Here is a 21246-nt window from a genome sequence, read left to right on the forward strand (position 1 = left end):
AGGGTAGCTTGTAAAAAAATAAAATATCCGTTTTGTGACTTTTTGCCCCAGTCTACCCTACTGCTCGAACTCCACGGAGAAAGCAATATATAATAATCCCTCGATTTTTTCACCCCCTAAAATTTCCACCTTCCTCCTCCCGGAGACCACTTTTGTCAACAAATCTTCACGTTTCAGATGATATTTGAGAAATCGTCAGTTGGATCAGCATTTGTCGTAATTTCCTCATCGCCTCATTAGCACTTCTTCTAACAACATGGAAATACACACACTATACGAGAACTGCTGATGAGGAAGTTACGACAATTGCTGATCCAACTGACGAAATGTCGTCACGCTGTTTGTCCCTCTGTCCGTCTGTCTGTCCGACTGTCGCCAGCTCTAGAGGCTAAACGGTGAGATAGCGACTTGGGACCTTCGAGGGACCCCCCCATAAGTCGATCCAAGGATCGTTAACATATCCCTCATTTTCCCCCACCCCTCCCCTTCATTTTTCTTAATTTTTTGGATATGTTTTAGAGATTACCCAGGCGAACATTTCGTCCAAAACGAAAATACCGTTGAATCATTCTTAATAACGGTTTTTCATGGTCAAAGGTTAAAAAGACACTAAAAGCGCATTTATCAAGTGAATTGGGTCATGTTTAGGCTCGTTGGAAAGGTCTTGGAATTTCCGACAAAACTGAACCGCTTCCAATAGGTTTTCAATCGGTAATGAACTAATTCATAACCGATAAATAATTTTTATACCAAATTCAATTAAATTACTCCTGAAGTGTTTTTTGGGAAATATTTTGAGTGATTTATAAGTCGGTTCAAATCGGTTGTGAACCGGTAATAAACCGGTTATTTACCGATAAGTAATTTTTGTTCGAATATAATTTTTATTACTCTTCAAACTATTTTGTGGAATCTATTGAGTGATTTATGAATCGATTCAAATCGGTTGGGTAATGGTAAACGGTAAATGATGCGAAAGTACTTTTGAGGTGTAGCATTTAAGTCACGAGTTCGAGCATTTCGCAAAGCCTGTGACGCCTGGGACACTTTACCATCCCTTTTTTTATCAGGAACTGAATTGTCCTACTCGCTATTTTGGGCAAACTTTTGAGTTATTTACAAATCGGTTCAAATCGGTTGTAAAGCGTTAAACGGTAAATAGAAAAGGTACTTTTGAGGTATATGGGATGCTTTGACACTTCGTTTAATCCAAATTGATGCTTTTTGGGAAGCTCATAAGTTTGACAAAAGACCTTTCAAAAGCTAGTAAAGACGCGTTTTTAGGTGAGAATACCCTAAGGCGGTCTTCAGACTAGAGGTTTAGCCCATTTCCCAAACGTCTGAAAATCCCGAATATCGAGCAATTTTATTGCTTTTTGAGAATCTATATGTCTCTTATCTTTAATAATCCAATCCTAAGTTAAATATTTCCAAAAAATCGTGATTGATAAAAATTAGAGCAGTTAAGCCATATGGCTAAGTCTTAGGTCTGTCTGTAGTTTTTTTTCTTGAGTTATTAAATATCGTGTCGGAGGGGGGCGAGTGACGCTTTCTCCCTGCTCCTCTCTCGCAACACCCTTAGACGCAGGATATCTTGCAAAAGTGCCAGGGCTTTCCGTCGCAGTATGCATATTTTATTTTATTTTTTTTAATTTGATTGATCATATTTTCTATAGAGCAAACTGCATGTTTACAGGTCTTATAATAACATTTTTCATTTTAATATAGTATAAAATGTTTTTTTTGGGTTCCGGTCAAAATCCCGAAAGCCAAAATTCCGAACGCCAAAATCACGAAAGTCAAAATTCCGAAAGCCAAAATCCCGAATTCTTAAAAGTATCATCTACTCGCACGATTGCATCCGGGCTTGCTTGAGGCAAAGGAAATTTTCTGTACTTGGGAAATTATTCTACACATTATTCTCCATATAATTTCATCCTTTTCAGAAATTTGAATATTAGGGATTTCGGCTTTCGGGATATTGGCTGCCTCCGGTTTTTTTTAATTTTCGACCTGATAAATGTTGTAAAAAGTTTTAATGCTGGAAGCAAATCTTACAAAACGTATTGTGTTTCTTATTATCTCAGCGCCTAGGCCCTTTTTTACTTTTACCTTATCTAGGTTCGCCACTGTTTTCCTATTCTCTTTATGTCTAAAATGTATATATTAAAGTAAAATGAACAAGTGCACACCTGCGTAATAAATCCAATGTCACTCCACACAGGGATTTGAAGCCATCAAATTTGCTATATGCTTCCGTACAACAAACCCCAGAATCTCTCAAATTGTGCGATTTGGGATTTGCCAAGCAACTCCGTGCTGACAATGGTCTTCTCATGACACCGTGCTATACGGCCAATTTTGTGGCACCCGAAGTGCTGAAGCGTCAGGGATACGATTTGGCGTGTGATATTTGGTCTCTGGGTGTCCTCCTCTATATTATGCTGGATGGAAAGACGCCCTTTGCCAGTACACCCAATGATTCACCTGAAATGATCCTTGCAAGAATTGGTTCTGGACAAATTGACACGGACAGTGGGGTGAGTATCTACTCTGTCTTACAATTTTATGATCTAAATATGAACATGCAAAACCTTGTGGATGTTTTTGCCAAGTTTTTCCGGCATTGACACTGACTTTCAGCGAGGAAATTTGAGAAAATGAAACAAATTGGATTAGTGTGATTATCTTTTAATCTTACTAATGTAATAATCCTTCAACATAAAATTGCGATAAAGAACAGGATTTGCAAAACAATGACTGAAACAAAGTGCTACGTTATGCATAAAGTGCATATTATAAATAATAAAGAGTTGAGAAAATCTTTTCAAAGAAACTTTTCAGCAGTATAAAGGGATTCATGAAGAAAGGTTTCATGGAAATTTATTATTAAACTCTTCATTTGCCTTTTTTTAGGTTTCTTTTAGCACCATTCTCTGTGAGAAATGTAGTTCTGCACCTACAGTGAAATTTACTTTAATTTTTGATATTGAAGTGGATGAATTAGTTTTATACTATGGAAAATTGCTTGTAATTATGTCTGTCGGGTTTTTGCTCCCAAATGGGAAAGGGTGATGTTCACAAAATATTTTGCTAATTCAGCATTTAATAAGCCATCCACTAAAATAGTCTTTTAAGTGCAAATTTCTTTTGAAGTTTCATAAAATTGAAGAAAAAAATGATAATTCCAATTTCGCATCTTTCCATATCGACGGCTCAGAATATTAATAACAAAAAATACTTCGCAAATGACCAACTTTACAGGGGAGCGATTTCAAGCTGAGATTTTACATGCTGAATATACTATTTTTAAGATTTAACACTCCTATAACTTTGGGAATAATTACCTTTTCGGTATAATATTCACAGAGTAACCGAAAAGCGAAAAAAAAAATCCCAAAAAATCGACTTATTCAACTTATATTCCGTAACAAGTCGATTTTCGGTTCCTGTGCATTTTTTTAAGTACAATTTCTATTTATATCGTACGTTCATTTTCCTATTAAAATAGCTTGTTTTTGCTCTGAGCGGCTCAATATGTCGTTCATTTAGAATAACGGGAGACCCGCTTGATTTTTTTTTGCGAAATTTTATGAATTTTTATACAACCTCTGCATCTGAATTGCTTTGTTAGAAAAATTTTCAAAAAGAGATGGAACATCATCCTAGCTTTGCGGAATGGTCGAACTCATGAGATATTGCTATCCCTGCTATCCATGAATTAACTTTTCGCATGATTTTTGCATGTTACCGATTAAATTGATTTAAAAATCAGAAATCAATTATGAACTAGAAAATTGGTTGCATATTTTTGGCATTAGTAGCATGCATACGGACAAATAGGGATAATCGTCAAAAAGAAATCAAAAAAGTCAATTCATTACCGATTGAAACTGATATTAGCGGGTTGGAAATTTCAAAGCCTTTCTAAAAAATCCAAATGTATGCAAAACGGTTAAAAAATCATTCCTCCAAAGTGGTTAATACCAAAATAACAAATTCTCAAACATATCCGAAAATCATTTTAATAGCTTAGGCCAATTTTGAAAAAAAAAAAAAAAACGAAAAAACATGGTTTTGGAGTGGTTGGGAGCAGGTGAGGGGAAAAAGGAAAAAAGACAATTTTGGGTTCAACCATTTTGGGAGGGCTAAGGCTTTGAAATTTCCAACCCGGTAATATCAGTTTCAATCGGTAGTGAATTGCTCAAGTAAACATAATTGATTTCTTTTTCACGATTATCCCATTTTATTTGTCTGTATGCATGCTCCTAATGCCAAAAACATGCAACCAATTTTCTAGTTCAGAATTGGTTTCTGATTTGTTTTCAATAATTCAAAATGACGAATTTTCCGGTCATACCCTTAAAACGTATCCAAAAATCATTGAAAAAGCTTGAGCCAGTTTTAGAAAAACCGAAAAGCATGGTTTTTAAATTATGAAGAACTTTAAAAACTGAAAAACTTTATTGGGGGTTAACGAAAACCGGAAAGTGATATCTTTTACCGTATAAGCTCCAGAGCGGTGATAAGTTAGAAAAAAAAAAACAGATTATAATATTGTTCTAACAAATGGAAACGTTGAGACAAAATTATTCACAATAAATTGAATCATTTATGTTTTCTCTTGGAAAATTGCTCCTAAAATATTCTTAAATTTCGAAAATGAAATTTTTTATATTGAGTTAGGGCTTAAAAGTTTATTTTTTCGCGTATTTTTAAAGGATGCTGGGCTTTAATATAATGTTAATTTAGATATCTGAAAAATCTTTATAACAGTTTTGAACTTCTTTTTTTTAGTAGCCTTTTTTCGTAATACTTTATTATAACCATGAATTCGCTCTTCTGCCATTTCTAAGCCGGTGAAGAGAATTTTCTTGCCAAAAACAGCTTTTGGAAAATAAATTTGAAAAACACATTTCTGGTTTAGATATGTAAGCCCAGATGGAGCTCACTTAAATAAAATTACAAACACTCAGAAGGAAATTGGAGAACTGAAGACCCATCTTTCAACTTCCAACTTACTCACTGAAGTTCTGATGTTAGTTGCCATAAGCAACAAGAGCACCATATAACAACCTTCAGCACCCACTTTGGGATGGTAGGGGTTGAGCGTGTGAAAGGAGTAAAGGATTTGATTTGGATCGGTGGGTTTGGCCGTCGACTGGGTTAACAATTGTCGAATGGGCCATACGCTCTACAGAAAAGAGGTCTGCATAATGTGATAAAGGACTAAATTTCCTATCAAAACATCTCAATTGAATATTTCTTTCATTCACGAGAACCCGTAACAAAACGAAAGAAAATGACAAAAAAAATACCCCACGTCTGACAAAATTTGCCCCAGCTGTTTTGAGAATTTCCACAAAATCATCTTTTGGAAAATGGCTCGGAAAGCGCATTTCCTTTTGAGTTAGAGGAAAATAACTTCGGCAAAGACGTAGAGCGGTAAATTTCCTATAAGAATATGCTAAACAGTAATCATCATTCAGATTCACTGATAGCTTGTGAAAAAATAAAATATCCATTTTGACAAATTTTGCCCCAGTCTCCCCTATACTACTAAAAATATTGACTGAAATTGACAATTTGAAATCATTCATAAAACATTATTTTTATTTATTTGATTAATTTTATTTTAAACGCATTTTTAGGAATTATATTTTTGAAATTTCGAACTTAATCAACTCAAGCGACTAGCATAACCCTTTTTTTGAACATTAGATTATATGACTTGAATAGATAACTGTAATATTTCAGAAATTAGTGAAAATAAGTCTTCCGATTTCCGAAAAAGTTTCAATTTGATGCAATATTATAAAACCAATTAATACATCTTGTGACTATGAGGCTTAGGAGGTACTGTGTTAGTAACATAAAGGTTTTATACCATTCCTTTCAAAAGGATAAGAGAAATATCCAAAAATTGAAACTACACCTTCGTTACTGCCCCACTCTTCCCTATGAGTACTTTTTCGTCGAATTAGCTTTTTTTTATCCTTTTTCACGATTTTTTGATCAAAAATAGCTCTGGAATTAATCAACGTCCTAGAAATAGTATCTCAGATTTGGACATCTTTATAGTTCGTAATCATTCACAAGAATTGGATTTTTATCTGTTCTAGAAAATTAAAAAAAAATTGTTTTTCCTAGAATATCCGGAATATCAATATTTTGCTTTGTGTACTCAAACAGAGCTTTTTAACACATTTCACGAATACCTATCATTAACAAACTAATAAGCTAATATTTCGTTTTATTTATTATTTAATTGTTTTTCATATCTTTTTGTTCTCATTTACTGTTTGATAGTGCCCTTGGAAAATGGTAATTTGGCGTTACTTATTCAGAATAATATAAATCAAAATTTGCTTTCCATTCGCCCTAGTAAATTAAGTGAATTTCAACGATGCTAAATTAATTGATTAATAAGTTGAAACATTGATGTGATTTATATTTTTCTTTTGATGGGTAATTGAATTTTGTTGAATAAAATGCTCATTTTCCGGACATTGGGGAGTACTTCGAATTTGTCTAGTCATTTCTTATCTTAATCTCTAAGATGTGCGTCTGTTGGTGCGATATAATTCAAATAAATTGTCTAAAATGTCCCTTAGGGATGATGATTGTCTTGTTTAATACCCGTTGGGATTAATTAATTAAGCTAAATACAATTGCTGGTGTTTCGCAGAGATGGAAATCCATTTCGCCAGAGGTGAAAGAGCTACTTCGGCATATGTTGCATATTGTACCACAAAAGAGACCGACAGCTGCGCAAATTTTAAGGCATTCCTGGCTGTGGCAACCGCCTCCGGATCTCAATAGACAGTCCACAGATGTGCAGAATATTCATCATCAGCAGAATCTGGCGACTGGAGTGGTGCCGGTGAGAGATCATACGGCTGCGCTGAGAGGAGCTGTGAATGCTACCTTCAGGGCGATTGCATCTCCGCAGGCAGCCAATGTGGGTCCTGTGGGAATGTCGGAATTAGCAAAACGGCGTGCCAGGGATAAATCAGCCAATTCCCATGTATAATTGTTTGTTTTGTCTCTGTCTTGTTGATTGATTTTTAAGTTGCCATCTTCCCAAGAAAAAAAAATAGTAAATTGTTCATAATTATTTTTTCCCCAACATGTTAATTTTTATTTTTGAAGAAAAAAAATCAAATGTTATTTTCTTGTGTAGTGCTAGATTATAAACAAAAATATTTAGGTGTAGTTTCTTTTGTACAAAACTCAATTTGAGACGTTTTAGTCACTCAATTTTATTTCACAAACTTGTTAACTCCAATGACAAAAATATAATTATTCCAATTTAGTGAGCTAATTATCAACATTCATGATGAAGAATAAAAAAGAACTCTTATTGCTAAACTTTTAGGACACTTTACGTTTGAAGGTGTTTCTTCTTCTTGAAAAACAACAACAACAAAAAGAGGTAAAAGGCGTACATCTAATCATATTTTAAGCCATATTTTTGATGATAATTCACTTGCAATGGTTAATCGATTGTAGAATTATGTTTAATGAAAGTGTGAGATAAAAAAGGCATAAAATTTTTACAGTTTTAATTGTTAACATAAGAATGTAAAATTAATCAATTATTCTACTTGAGATATACAGAAATGAAAGAAAAAAAACACTTTGCTTCCACTAAAGAGGACATTTTAACTTTATATACGGACAAATAGTGTATCTTTTTTCTATGTCGCTGCAGTATTTTCAAAAAAACTGTTGCAAGCAATTATTGTGGCAAAAAAAAATTGTGAGAAAAAGATGCGATGGTGTAACTGTACAAAGCCAGTGAAAAAGAAAAAGAGAATTGCAGATATACAGGAAAATAAATTGTACTGATGTCAGCATTGTATTTGATGAGCGTGAATATCTTTAACAAGGATTTAACTAAATTATTGTGACTTTCTCTATACAGAAGCATTAAATGAAATATAAATTTATTCTATGAGAACATGATAGAGAATGGTGTTTTATTTTATTTCTGGATAAATGGATATTTCTGGATATATATTTCTGGATGGTTTGTTTGGATTAAAGTGGGATTTTCATACAGAACACTTGCAATGGCACTGACAATGTTATTTTTATGATTTTTTAGGAGACGCTAATGGAGCTGATCAACTTGCTATTACAAAAGTGATTACACTCAGTCCCGGGATTATGCACATTTTCGGGACCGAAAAACATGCGCGAAATGGCATTAACGCATCGAGAAAGTTTGCATACCCGCAGGGGCTTTCTTTTCAATAAATCGGCCATAACGAATTTCGCGCAGAGTGAAAGTAGTTTCAGAAAGAAAAGATTCAACTTTTTAATAGAAAAATGCATTAACAAACTGTACTTTATGGCCAGAATTCTTCAATAGTTAGAATATTTAAAATTTACCTTAATAAAAGAAATTAAAATTTTATTCCGAAAAAGAAGCCCTGTGTTTTCAAATTTTCCGTGTCGCAATATAGTATTCATTCAGGCCATTCAGGCGTATTTCAAAAATGATTTCATAAATTGACTCCCAATGGTAGGCAAACTTGCATAATTGTATGTGCATAATTCCGTCAGGTGCATAATCCCGAAGTGCATAATGCCGGGACTGAGTGTACAAGTGAAAAAACTCGCAAGTTTTGTAAAAGAAATTTCCCGAAAAATGTCGCTCATCTCAGATTGTTTATTTCAGGATCCATTCCGTAGTGTTCTTCTAAGGTCACTTCAAGTATAATGTGTAAGTCAAAATCAAAATTTGCAGTTTACAAAATTTTAGGGGAGGTGGGGCTACATTGATGATTTTTTTCGCATATTTCTTAACCCTTTAAGGACGATTGATTGAAACACCGATGTCCCATAAAGAAAATAATTTTCCCTGACAATCTAAAGTTATTTTTTTCTTATGACTGTAGGGGAAAGTGCCCATGCTTGATACCATTGGAAGCTTCGTAATGACTAATTTTTTCCTATGTTTCTCAATAAACGTGACTCCGCAATATATTTTAAAAACTGACCACTTTCCCATAGTTTTTAAAACATGGTTGCGATGAGTCACATATATATTTTAAAACATAGAAAATTTAGTTATTACGAAGCTTCCAATAGTATTAACTCTTTCGCGTCATTAGGGTCATATATGACACGGGGAAAAACAATTTTTTTTGACTATTTATATTAATTGAAATCTATCGGTTTGTGCACGAAATCATAATAGAAGGATGTAAGATTTTTGGCTAATCTTCTCACGACTCCAGATTTTCAGGAAAAGAAAATATTTGAGATCAAAAATCACTCATTTCGAACTTTGTGAAATGACTTTTCTTTTTCAAAATTTTTTATATTAATTTATTTTTTTTCAGCAAAAAGTTCTTTAGAAACACAAAACAGAATATCCAAAGATTGTATATTGCATATTTTGATATAATAAACTTCTCTCAATTTTCCAGAAAAGCGTGTAGAATTTTCCGGGTCATATATGACCCTATTGTCGGCAAGGGCAACAGTGTTTTCGTCCCAAACCTATAGCGAAATGTAGTTGGGACATTGTTTTTCTTTGTGAAATGCAGGAGGGACATCTTGCTCCTGGATATTTCATCTTATATCTGATGAATTATAACATATTTTGCAATATTTTAGAGTCTTCTGCAAGCGTCTCATATTGTGCAATTTTATTGTGTGTGAATAAATTTGTGAATAAGTTTATTTTTGTCAAATACCACTCAAAATATTGTGACAGTGACTGTTCAAGGGATTACCAGGAAGATTCCTTGAACACCAGGAGTGCAGTGTTCATCAAGACAATCCAGTTTGCCATGGTTTTGGCCAAATTAGTAACTTCAAGCAAAAAAAGTCTTAAAAAGCCCGTGATATAGATTTTGAAAATGGTATGTACACTTCCCTTTAGGACAATAGGGTCATATATGACCCGGGGTTTTTCCGAGTTTTCACGCAATGGAAATTTTTTTTCCTCTCAGAAGTATTATATTTGATCATAAAGCATTAGGAAAAACTCAATTTTACATGAATTCATCTGCTGAATAAAAGTGGGACGCGAAAGAGTTAACCATTCAGCATACTTTAATCTTAAATGTACAAAAGAAGGACGTTTTATCTGTTTTTTTTTGCTGACCAATTTTAATTTTCTGTCACTTATTTCGTTTTTGATCCAAATTTTCTTAAATTAAAAATGTAACTTAAAATTAATTTACGCGTTTTCTTTAGAAGGGTAATTTTTATGGTCTTTTATCATGTATATTTTTTTAAACAAGTAAGTTCTTTAAAAAGTTTAAATAAATTTAGAAAAAGTTTCTTCACTATGTTGTGCTCAAAAAATATAGCATCCTGTACGTTTTTCCTTACATTACAAATTTCCTTATATTGCGATCATAGGCTTAATCAAAAAATCTTAAGACAAGAGAGAAAAGACAAGACAACCTTCAATCGATCAAAACGCCTGAAATCACGAAATGAAAATTATTTTGTTGAAAAATTATTACATGGTTAATATACGTATTTTATCATAATATTACCATGTACTTAAATAAATTTTTTTCTTCTGTTAAATGGTTAAAAACGTTACATTGATACACCAAAACACGGATTTTAATTTCGAAAAAATCATAATAAAATCATATAATATTATTAGTTGAATAATAAAGGAAAAGTTGACTCTATCGGAGTCAATTTGGGTCCAAGTTGACTCTATCGGAGACCGTGTGTAGACTGTAGACCGTAAAGTAAAAAAAAATAGCTGTTGACTCTAATGGAGATTGACTCTATCGGGGGTTGACTCTATCAAGGTCCCACTGTATTTCTAAAAACCCTCATGTTAAGCACGAGCCAACTATACCTAGAAGAAGCGTGCAAATTTCAGAAATATCGGTTCATGCGTTTTGACAACCGATTTTGAAATGGTGTTTTGAGAAAAACGCGTTTAACTCTTTCGTCTCTTTTGGGACTCTGAGTACCCAAAGCAGCATATGAATGTTCGGTGAAAAACAATGTTTTTTAAGTATTCAGAACTGATAAAAATCCTATTTTTGTGGATGATTACAAACTATAAGGATGTCCAAATCTAAGATATTTTTTGTAGGAACTCAATTAATTCCTGAGCTTAGATATTTTTGATTAAAAATTGTGAAATTGGCTTGCAGCATATGCTGCGGTCCGGAAAGAGTTAAGTCTTTCCGGACCGCAGCATATGCTGCAAGCCAATTTCACAATTTTTAATCAAAAATATCTAAGCTCAGGAATTAATTGAGGTCCTACAAAAAAATATCTCACATTTGGACATTCTTATAGTATGTAATCATCCACAAGAATCGGATTTTTATCAGTTCTGAATAATTAAAAAACATGGTTTTTCATTGAATATTCATATGCTTCTTTGGGTACTAGAGTCCCAAAAGAGACGAAAGAGTTAAGGACGATTGGTACACCGGTGTCCCATAAAGAAAATAATTTTTCCTGACTACTTAGAGTTATTTTTTCCTTATGTTTGTATGTAATTGCAAAATAGAAGGTTGCAGGAATCTAGGATATTTTTTTTAAGTCTCCAGCCATTTGCTATATAGTAAAATTTAAGCTCAAAAATGGCGATTTTTTAAATTCTCAAATTCATAATTGATTTTATTTATTTTTTATAGTTCCAATTTTTTTTAAGCAAAACCCTTTTGGCAATAAAAACTACAAAACTCACACATAATATTTTTCATTAAAGCGAAAAATATTTTTCATTGGTATTGTCAGAAAAATTACTTAAATTTTTGGGCTATTTTTGTCCCTAATGGTCATAGAAGCACAAAATACACCGAATCAGACTCTGTTGGACTTTCCAAGGTTAGATGTAAGATTTATCATTGATTATGTTTCTCAGTTTAATTTTTATTGTTGATTTTCAGTCCCTAAAAACTGTCTCGTCGTTAAAGGGTTAAAGTTTTACAACAATATGCGCGCGCGGGCAAAATGCATAACTAAAACTGCTCTATATACCTCCGAGAGTTTTACTCCGATTGACTTGAGATTTTCAGAAAATGTTCTTCACTTATTATCCTATTTAATAAGCAAATAAAACAAATTGATTTTTTGAAGCCTTCAACCCGCTTACCCCCTTAATCCATTTTACTAACAAGAATTACTTGTGCGAAGCCTGAAAGCATTCTCCTAGTTATTTTTCTCTGCAATTTTTTGGGTAGAAAACGAGAATTTGATCTCAAATTCAGAACTTCAAAGCAATAAAAGTATTATTTTTAGATGCAATGTAATTATTACAAATTACCACTTTTTTGCAGAAGTTTACATTTTTCTACTCATCAAAAGTTCAAAACTTCATTGAGCATTTAATTTAATTAACGAAAATGAGATTTCTGATAAGCTGTTTTTTTTTAATTTTCTTATCGGTTTCAAATTTGATTCTTAAAAGAATCTCATTCCAGTTTTCTTTGACAGATGGCGCTGTAGTTTGGGTGTTTTTCAAAAATGACCCAAAACGGAGCTTCTTCGATTCACTTCGGAAATTCTCGCATCATTTTTGGTAGTTTGTCGGTGACTCTCCCAACAGTAAATCCTTTTTGGAATAAATTGTACGCAATTCTGCAGCAAAAAAGACCGTTATCAGCAAGAAAAATCATCAACGATGGCATACAAGGTGAAGGTTTTGTGAAATTTCTTGAATATTGGCGATTATATCGATTTTCCCTCACACCTAACCTTTTTCTCATGAAATTCCGGGGACTGACGCAATTGTGCTCTTGAAAATTATGCTGTGCATGTAAATTTGATATCGATTTTCCATAATGTTTTATTTATACAGCCGATTGACTCGAGGCGCGATGAGTATCGCAAGTATTTGGAGCGCAACGGCGTTATGGAGACACTCACGAAGGTGTTGTGCAAGTTGATGCTCCAGTACGAGAACGACAACAAGGACGATGCCATTGATTTTATCCGGAAGAATTTGGGTGATGCCGTCTATGAGAATGACTTGATTGCGTCCCTGAGGACCCAACTCGAAGAGAGTCGCAAGGAGATTGAGGATCTCAAGAGGCAGATTCGTGAATTGAAAGAGGCAGGAGCAGCTGCTGTGGATGAGGTGGCACCTTCAGCGTCAGAAGAACCGGTATCTTCTCCGCGAGAGGAACCGGTGGCTTCTTCAAGGGAGGAACCGGTGGCTTCCCCGAGGGAGGAACCAGTGGCTTCTCCAAGGCAGGAGACTGTGTCATCTCCACGGCAGGAACAGGCACCCGTGGAGACTGTAGAGGAGGGAAAGACAGAAGAAGCAGTGGCTGAAAATCTGACTGAGCCAAAAACTGATGAGCCAGCAGAAAAACCGACCGCCGAGCCAATGAAATCTGATAGCGTGGAGGAAACCGCGGAGTCAGCAAAAGAAGATACTCCGGCAAGTCCACCAGAAGCACCCAAGGATGCTCCAGCAGAGGAAACCGCTTCGCCCAAAGAACCAGCAGAAGCCGACAAGGCATAGACAGGTTTGCCATCCTCAAAAAAAAAAAGTTGTGAATTATTTCCGTGATAATTTGCTACGTAAGAAGCCATTTAAAGACTTTTCCTCCTCTCCTTATTTTTTTTTTTTAGTTTTAAGTACACTCAGTTACTTGACCTTTTCCCTTTGAGAAAAGGAACAAAAATTTCTCTCTTAAGTATTTTTATTTTATTGATTTTTGAAGTTCTAATATACAAAACGAAAGGTAACGCAAAGAGCAATAAAAGACGCTCATTTTTTTTTTGAATTAAACAAAATTTCTATTAATAATTGCTCAGTGAGAATTCGTTCTCACAACGGAATGAACATTCCATATCAAAAATTTAAACACTATCAAAAGAGAAATATATTGCAAAATAAATCACCTTAAAAAAATTAATATATTACAAAAAGATTTAGACAATTTTTGGCAAAGAAAAAAAAACTAGTCGAATATTGTGAGGTGGTTTAGAGATAGATTTATGAACTTGAAACAATGTCAAATGTCCTTGTAGTATTTGAACACTGAATTCCCATCCTCCACTTCTCATAAAAAAAAAATAGCAGACTTGTAGAGAAAAGCACAAAATACTGAAGTTTTATAAATTTGTGCCTTCTTCAGAACAATGTGAAAGAAAATTTATGGAATAACACATGAAATAAAGAACACAATAAGCGTCCTATACATGACTTTTGCTTAATAAGCCAACGATCTCAAAGGAGAAGCACAAGGAAATTCGCATAGTGCTCTAAGTCCATGAACTTACTTCATTTTAAGTTTTTTTTTCGTTGCTCAAAAACACATTAACTTTTTTTTGAAAATTTTACTTATTTTGAAAGATGACATCACACCCAGAGGTTAAACGGTAAGGGATAGTGACCTTCACTGAGAAAAAATGGGTACGATTAACATTTTTTCCTCAGAAATTTAACACTTTAGTTGTAAAAATATATCAACACTTTTTTAATGTTCATTTTACACCTTATTAAGGGTAAAATTATCATGATGAAGGGTACCTTTAACCCCTAATACACCGAAAAAGGGTAATATTTACACCGATTTTGGATCAATAATGCAGGGTAAAATTAACATTTCCGGAATGTTATTTTAACTCTTTCGGATTTATCTCAGTGTTAAATCAAAATGATCAATCCCACTCATTGCTTTGACTTTTAAATATTTTTTTTAATAAATCTTAACCCCATTTTCTGAGATAAAAAAATTGAAATTTTAAGTTGAAAACTTATTCAAAATTAAAATTTTTGAATACTGACTTATACGGGCTTCAGACCTAAGGCTTAGTCATATGCCTTAACAGCTCTAATTTTTTATCAAAGACTTTTTTTGAAAAATTTAACTAGGGTAAAAGTCCTAATTCAAAACCATTTCCAAACGCTTTACCTTTGACAGAAGATTCAACACATTAAGTTCATATTTTTTTCTGAAGAGATTTACATAAATTTGCTCCTTGACTCTTCTAGAATGTTACTGTTTAGTGAAAATTCTTTAAATATAATTTGAAAACATCTTATAACAATAAAAATACGCGAGTGTAAAATACCTCTATTGGAAACAAATTAATCCAAATGGAGACAAGTGAAAGTTTCTAATTGGAGACAAACAGTGTAAGTGAAACCGCGACGAAAGGCTTCCAAAACCTTGTTGAGTTGCTCTTGAGTGCAGGATTTGTTCTTATTCCTGGTCTTTTCTCCTTTCCCATCTAAAACAATAAGAAAATCTCTCCAAAAAAAATATATTTCCGGGGTTTCCTATTGAAGAATTTGCAGACAATTCAGAAAACCCCTTTTTGTTCACGAAATAGATAATTATTTCATTTGAAAACTTCACGTATCGTTAGCAATAAAGGTTAGCACTTAATTTAACTAAAATTAGCCAGAAATATGACATAAATGTTAAACAAAACGAATAAACAACAGTCAATTTATTGGAAAACCTGGTCGATCGATGAAAAATTCAATGGTGAAAAGGTACACTTTAATTTTTCTGAGAAATTAACAAATTAAAATTTGTGAATATGAATGGATTTTCGCTTTATTTGGAGCAAAATTAACTAAAAAATGAAACTATGGTGTAGAAAATAAATAAATATAATAATTTAGTACTGTATATATCGTGAAAACAATGATGTTTCCATTTGGAATAGCGAAAAATTTCCTTTTGGAGCAGGTTTTGAAGTAGCTTAATTTACCCTACCCTCATTTGCTGAAATAAAAAATTGAAATTTTAAGGTGAAAACTTAGTCAAAATTAAAAATTTTGAATACTGACTTATACGGGCGTCAGACCTAAGGCATAGCCATATGCCTTAACAGCTCTAATTTTTAGGTGTGATTCCTTCTAGTCACACCTATTGTAATCCTCGGATTTTCTCAAAGTGCTCCGATCGAGCTGAAATTCGCAGGGTATATGTTTTGAACATCCTGATGCCGAAAATCATAAGCCGGCAATTTCGGGTCCGGCTGCCGTCCGACCGTCCGTAGTACGCAATATCTTTGGTTTGGATAGAGATATCTTCATATTTTTTTAAAAAAAATATATCTATGCGCGCGTACGACGATTTCTGTGCTATTAGTTTTTTGAAAAACCTGTTAAAAATCACGTTTTGTAGTTTATCTCGAAATCTAGGTATGCGATTTTGAATTTTTTATGTTTATTTTGTAGTCCAGAAAATGTTGTAGTTTCACGAATTTTCGCGGGGCGCGAATTTTGTCGCGGATTCTCACGGGGCGCGTAATTTTTCGCGGATTTTCGTGGTGCGCGTATTTTTTTCGCAAATTTTCGGGCGCGAATTGTTTCGCGGATTTTCGCGGGGCGCGATTTTCTCGGGTCGCTGACAGAGGTTCTCAATGAATGTTAAAGTTGAGGCCTCTATCTCTCATAGTTTCCGAGATAATCGACTTCAAAGATTTTCAGACACTTATTCAATTCAATTCAATTCAATTTATTGATAAAGAATAGGACAATCTGTCCTTTATACAATTAGCTTAGCTTCATAAAATTTAAGAAGTTTTAAATTTTAGAAAAAAAAAGAAGAAGAAAAAAGGCTCATGTGGGGCACGAGGAGCGCGCGGCACCAACAAATCTAAGGATAAGCACCCTCTTCCGCTCGCGAGGTTAATTATTCCAAAGAATAATTTATGCATTTCTTATCCAATTCTTTTCATTTTCAAGTGAAATTTTGTACATATCAAGTCTAAAAGAGGCTCTAGATGGATGTAAAGTTTGAGGCCTCTATCCCTCATAGTTTCCGAGATAATCGACTTTAAAGATTTTCAGACACTTTCATGCATTTCTCATCCAATTTTCCTTATTAATAACGATAATATGTTACATAGGGTGGAATAACCGGCTATCGCCATGTTTAGGAAAAAATTAAATTCATTTAATCATAACTTTTGAATCCTTGTTACAAGATAAGTCAAATTTGACACAAAGTTACTTAGATGTATTGGCTCTAGATACGTGAAAACAATAATCCTAGAACATAACGCTGGACTACTTAAAAAACTGATTTTTTATTAATAATGCAAAAATAACCATTTCGTCGCCACTTTTTACCACTTTTCGCCAGTTTTGTAAAATTTGTAACCACTTCTCGCCACCCACTTGAAAAGAACCACACTCGGTTATTTTAGGCAATTCTATGAAAAGAATACATTCACCATTTCTCTTTAAATGATTTTTCTTCACTTTTATTTGAGAAATCAAATTATGGGGCTTTTGCAGAAAGTAAACAATGCAGATTTGACAACTGAGAATGTACGAAGTGAAGTTAGCGTCGCCTATTGAAAAGCTATGGCGACAGGTGGTTAATCAATTTTAGAATATTACCACTTTCCGCCATGCCTCATTTTTATACAAAAATAATATAAAATGAAATATTAATTGACTAAATACAAATTTTATGTATTCCACAAGTGCAATTAAATATTCAATAGACAAATTATTTACCCAAATAGGTATTTTTGGCCTGATGAAAATTTGACGACACTTAAGTACATTTGGTAAGAGATGTTGGATTCGATGCACTTGCTTAAAATATTGCTCTAAAAAGCGATCAAAATCGTGAATCTAAAACGAATAATTATTATTTTTCGATTCTATGCGTAGAAGCAGAAACAATACAAAAAAATTGCGACTCATTTATTTCATAAATTGCGAAAAATAGCGATTTCAATGTAAGTGGCGAGAAGTGGGGCACTGGCGAGAACTGGTGATTCCACCCTACAATTTGAGAATTATTAAACGAAATTTGCATTATTTATGTACAAATTTTGATGGATAAGGAATTAGAGAAGTTAAGCCATATAGCTAAGCCTTAGGTCTGAAGCCCGTATTACGGCTTAAGTAGAAGACTGCTTAATGAAATTATAATCAAAATAATTATTAAACTACATTTCAATGAGTTTCCTACTTAGCCGTCTCTCAGCTTTAGCCGTAATACCCTAGATACACATACGACTTAAACCGAGAAAAGGCTTAACGTAATTATAATCAAAATAATGATTTGACTAAATCCCAATCACTTTCCCATTAACTAAGCCGTTTCTCGGCTTAAGCTGAAGACGGATCAGTCAGAAACTGATGGAATCTTGATTATAATTTCGTTAAGCCATCTCTCGGCTTAAGTCGTAAGTGTGTCTAGGGCATAAGTCAGCCTAGGTCAAGTCTGTTTGGTCTCTTTCGTGGGAGACTGCACCTGATTTTTTTTTATTTCGAGTTTCGCCTTATTAGAAAAAAAAACACACAAAAAATGCTGATCCGGTCTTTTGGATTATTAAAAGGTTTTTATTCAGAAGCTCTGTGGGGAAGCGTTAAAATATAAATGTAAGTATTCTGCAACAAGACATGACTTTGGGGGAGGCGCGTGAAGTGAATTGTTTGGGTGACGGGAGGTTTCTGGGGAGGGAATTACGAACTGGCCGGAGTTGTGCTGGCTGCTTTGGCTGCTTGCCTCTTCTTCAAATCCCAATTGTAGACCCTAGCCATATTCACCTCTGTGGTGGTCAATTGATCCCGGAGAAAGTCCTGATCGTGCTCCAAGCACTTGAGGTTTACAATGGCCGAATCCATATTCTGCTTCAGCAGTTCCTCAGCCTCATCCAGTGGATACTCCAGCATCACATTGGCCCCCAGCCACAGACAAACAGTCTTTGTGGGTGAAATTGTAGTCTTGACAAAGACCTGCTCACTGAGAAGGAATTGTGTCTCCATGTCATCCGCCTGATTTCTCAGGATGTTAATCATCTCGAGGGATTTGGCCAGATCAGGAATCTGCTGCTTGAGCTTCCGTCTTTTTGTGGCAATGTTGAGCTCCATGAATTTGTACTTGCCATGCTGCTCATCCAATTTCCGGAGAACCCGATCGCTGTTGTTGTCATTCTCCGGTTGGGCCATAAATGTGTCCACATCCTCCTGAAAATTTTATGCCCCCAAAAAGGAGAGAAATTCAGTGATTTTCACAAATATTTCTCACCTAGACAAATTGAGGTTAGGATTATTTTCTTACAACAAAGACAGCTTCTGGGATTCCTGCGTAGGTCTTCTGACTCTCAGGCAGTTTGGGCATCTCTACGGTAGTCATCTTCCCACACTATTGATATATAACTGGAGAAAAACACCAAAATTCAAACAGATTGTCCAGAAAATTTTCTTCACGAGCAAAGCATGTCAAAAAGAGATCGAAAGATACCGACAAATCGCTTTTTTAAGGCAGATACAGTCCTGTAAAAATATGTCAATATTTGTAAAAGATATCATAGCATAAAGACGGGGCGTGGCAAGAAAATGGGAAGGGGCATGATGAGCGGGGTGATGGGCCGATATCCCGCACAAAATTTAATAATAAAAAATTTAAAATAGTTTTTTGGGAAGGAATTTGCGGAAGCTTTTGGTCAACTTTTCTCAAAGAAAGCTGCAATGTTATCTTATTAGAAGAAATTTTAGAGAATCTTTAAGCTTTTCACATCTGGCGGCCAGATTCTGGCCATAAAATAATTAAATAAAATCAGCACCAATATTTTGATTTTTTTTTTTCAAACAAACTTCACAAAGCCAGAAAAACTTTTGAGACTCACTAAAAGAGCAATTTGCATTCAATTTTTGATACAATTCCCTTGAGTTTCTCCAAGAAGTATTCTTGATGTCTTTCTGTAAGAAAATTTAAGGATTTAAAGTTTACGAAATCCACTAAACTTATCAAAATTAGATTAAAATATTTCAAATAACATTTTCATGGGGATCTTGTGGCTTAGTAGATAGAATACTGGATCTATGGTCGAACCGCACCCAGTGTTGGAAAATAATTTGATCAGCTGAATACATAGTACCACGCGTTCTGTCCTGAACCAGCTGATCACTTCCCGCATAGCTACTAGCCGGTCATACATTGATATCTCCTTAACCCTTTAAGGACGACATGGTCAAAAATTGAGTGTCTGAAAAATCACTTTTTCTGACTTTTTATACCGAAACATAGCTTTAGAAGGCTGTAGGAAAAATTTCATTTTTGGGTCACCGGTGACCCAATCGTCTTTAAAGGGTTAAATCACACTAGATTGGATGGCTATTCTATATCAATGTATCTCTCATCTCTCAGCCCCGGACAATGGGCACTCTCTCCAGCTTTATATCAATACCTCTGCCCTAATTCATCTGGAAATCAACTCGCTCTAGCACCCGTCAAATATGCGTGTCAGTTCACTCACTCTATCAGATAACCTATAAATATTATTATTATAAAAGAATACTTATCTCTATTGGTATTTCCACAAAAAAAGCTTATTATTCAGGAACATTTCTTTTGGGGACATTATTCTCAATCTAAAAAGTTAATATACTCCAAAAAAAAAAAATTAAGCTAATGAGACCTATGAGTCCGTTTTGTCTAAAATTCACCAAAATCCTGTTTTTTTTTTAAATCTTTCCTAGTTTTCTATAGATTTAATGTAGGGGAGACCGGGGTACTTTTAGCCAGCAAATGAAGCTTTTTTTTCAAGCATGATTTGTGAAAAAATGATAAGGTTTGTCTAATATTTTTATGTTTCATATGTAGCATTAGGATATTGGCTATATGAAACAGTGTAGTTCAAAGCTCTAAAATCCTTGACTTTTTCTAGAGAGGATAATGAAAAAAGTATGACACATTGGCTACACGTGCCCCGGCCTGGGAAGATATAGCAATTTTTGGGGTACTAATTGCCACCAGTTTTCCAGACGAAATTTGGAGATACCAAATATTGTTTCGCTTGATACACTGAAGCCCTCCGATGCTAAATATGTCACTTAAACCTAAAGAAAAAGGCTTTAGCCGACTTTTTTATGACATTTATGTAATTGTAGCAAAATTGATGCAAACATCCTGAAAAAATCTATTTGACAAATTGCTCATCCGAATGGTAATATTGCATGGAATATCAATAGTACTTTTTCATCTAACAATTATCCATGTATTAGTGAAAAATCATCAATAGTTTTATCCCGCTACGGAAGAGTGGTTACATCTTTCCCGAGAGCTGTTTCAGTGTGTATCATCTTATACAAAAAAGTAGATAATTATTGTCCAAGTGAAAAATATCTCTTAACTAACTTTATTATGGGGATGTTTTCCTGCTTTCATTAAAAAATACTTTGCTCAATGTACATTTTAAGGGAAACGAGAAAAATCCACTGTGTACAGTCTACTTCTACCCCTGGCTAATTGTACTCCGGTCTCTCCTACTTATTTTTTCAAATCTCAAATTCATTAAGATTAA

The 21246-nt window shown here is 34.2% G+C and overlaps 3 protein-coding genes across 7 annotated transcripts in view; 2 read left to right on the forward strand and 1 right to left on the reverse strand.

The window, feature by feature from the left end:
* The window catches only part of LOC129800773 (ribosomal protein S6 kinase 2 beta), a 47302-nt gene extending 39332 nt beyond the window's left edge, over positions 1 to 7970 (forward strand). For all 5 annotated transcript variants that reach the window (XM_055845431.1, XM_055845406.1, XM_055845423.1 and 2 more), the window contains 2 exons: positions 2225 to 2540; positions 6689 to 7970. In XM_055845431.1, the coding sequence (XP_055701406.1) occupies positions 2225 to 2540; positions 6689 to 7033 (661 nt within the window). In that variant the 3' untranslated portion in view covers positions 7034 to 7970. The remainder of the gene's footprint in view (positions 1 to 2224; positions 2541 to 6688) is intronic.
* A 4518-nt stretch (positions 7971 to 12488) lies between these two features.
* Positions 12489 to 14154, forward strand: LOC129801411 (c-Myc-binding protein homolog). The gene is made up of 2 exons (XM_055846392.1): positions 12489 to 12640; positions 12806 to 14154. The coding sequence occupies exons 1-2, from the start codon at positions 12629 to 12631 to the stop codon at positions 13472 to 13474; spliced, it is 681 nt and encodes a 226-aa protein (XP_055702367.1). The 5' UTR covers positions 12489 to 12628; the 3' UTR covers positions 13475 to 14154.
* A 4092-nt stretch (positions 14155 to 18246) lies between these two features.
* LOC129801427 (prefoldin subunit 3) lies at positions 18247 to 19693 on the reverse strand. Its single transcript, XM_055846450.1, has 2 exons — positions 19002 to 19693; positions 18247 to 18907 (listed from the first exon to the last, which is right to left on the reverse strand). Exons 1-2 carry the CDS (start codon positions 19074 to 19076, stop codon positions 18404 to 18406), a joined length of 579 nt encoding a protein of 192 aa, XP_055702425.1. The 5' UTR covers positions 19077 to 19693; the 3' UTR covers positions 18247 to 18403.
* Positions 19694 to 21246: the final 1553 nt, after the last annotated feature.

This window comes from Phlebotomus papatasi, chromosome 1 (genome assembly GCF_024763615.1).
Source record: "Phlebotomus papatasi isolate M1 chromosome 1, Ppap_2.1, whole genome shotgun sequence".
Classification (NCBI taxonomy): Eukaryota; Metazoa; Arthropoda; class Insecta; order Diptera; family Psychodidae; genus Phlebotomus; species Phlebotomus papatasi.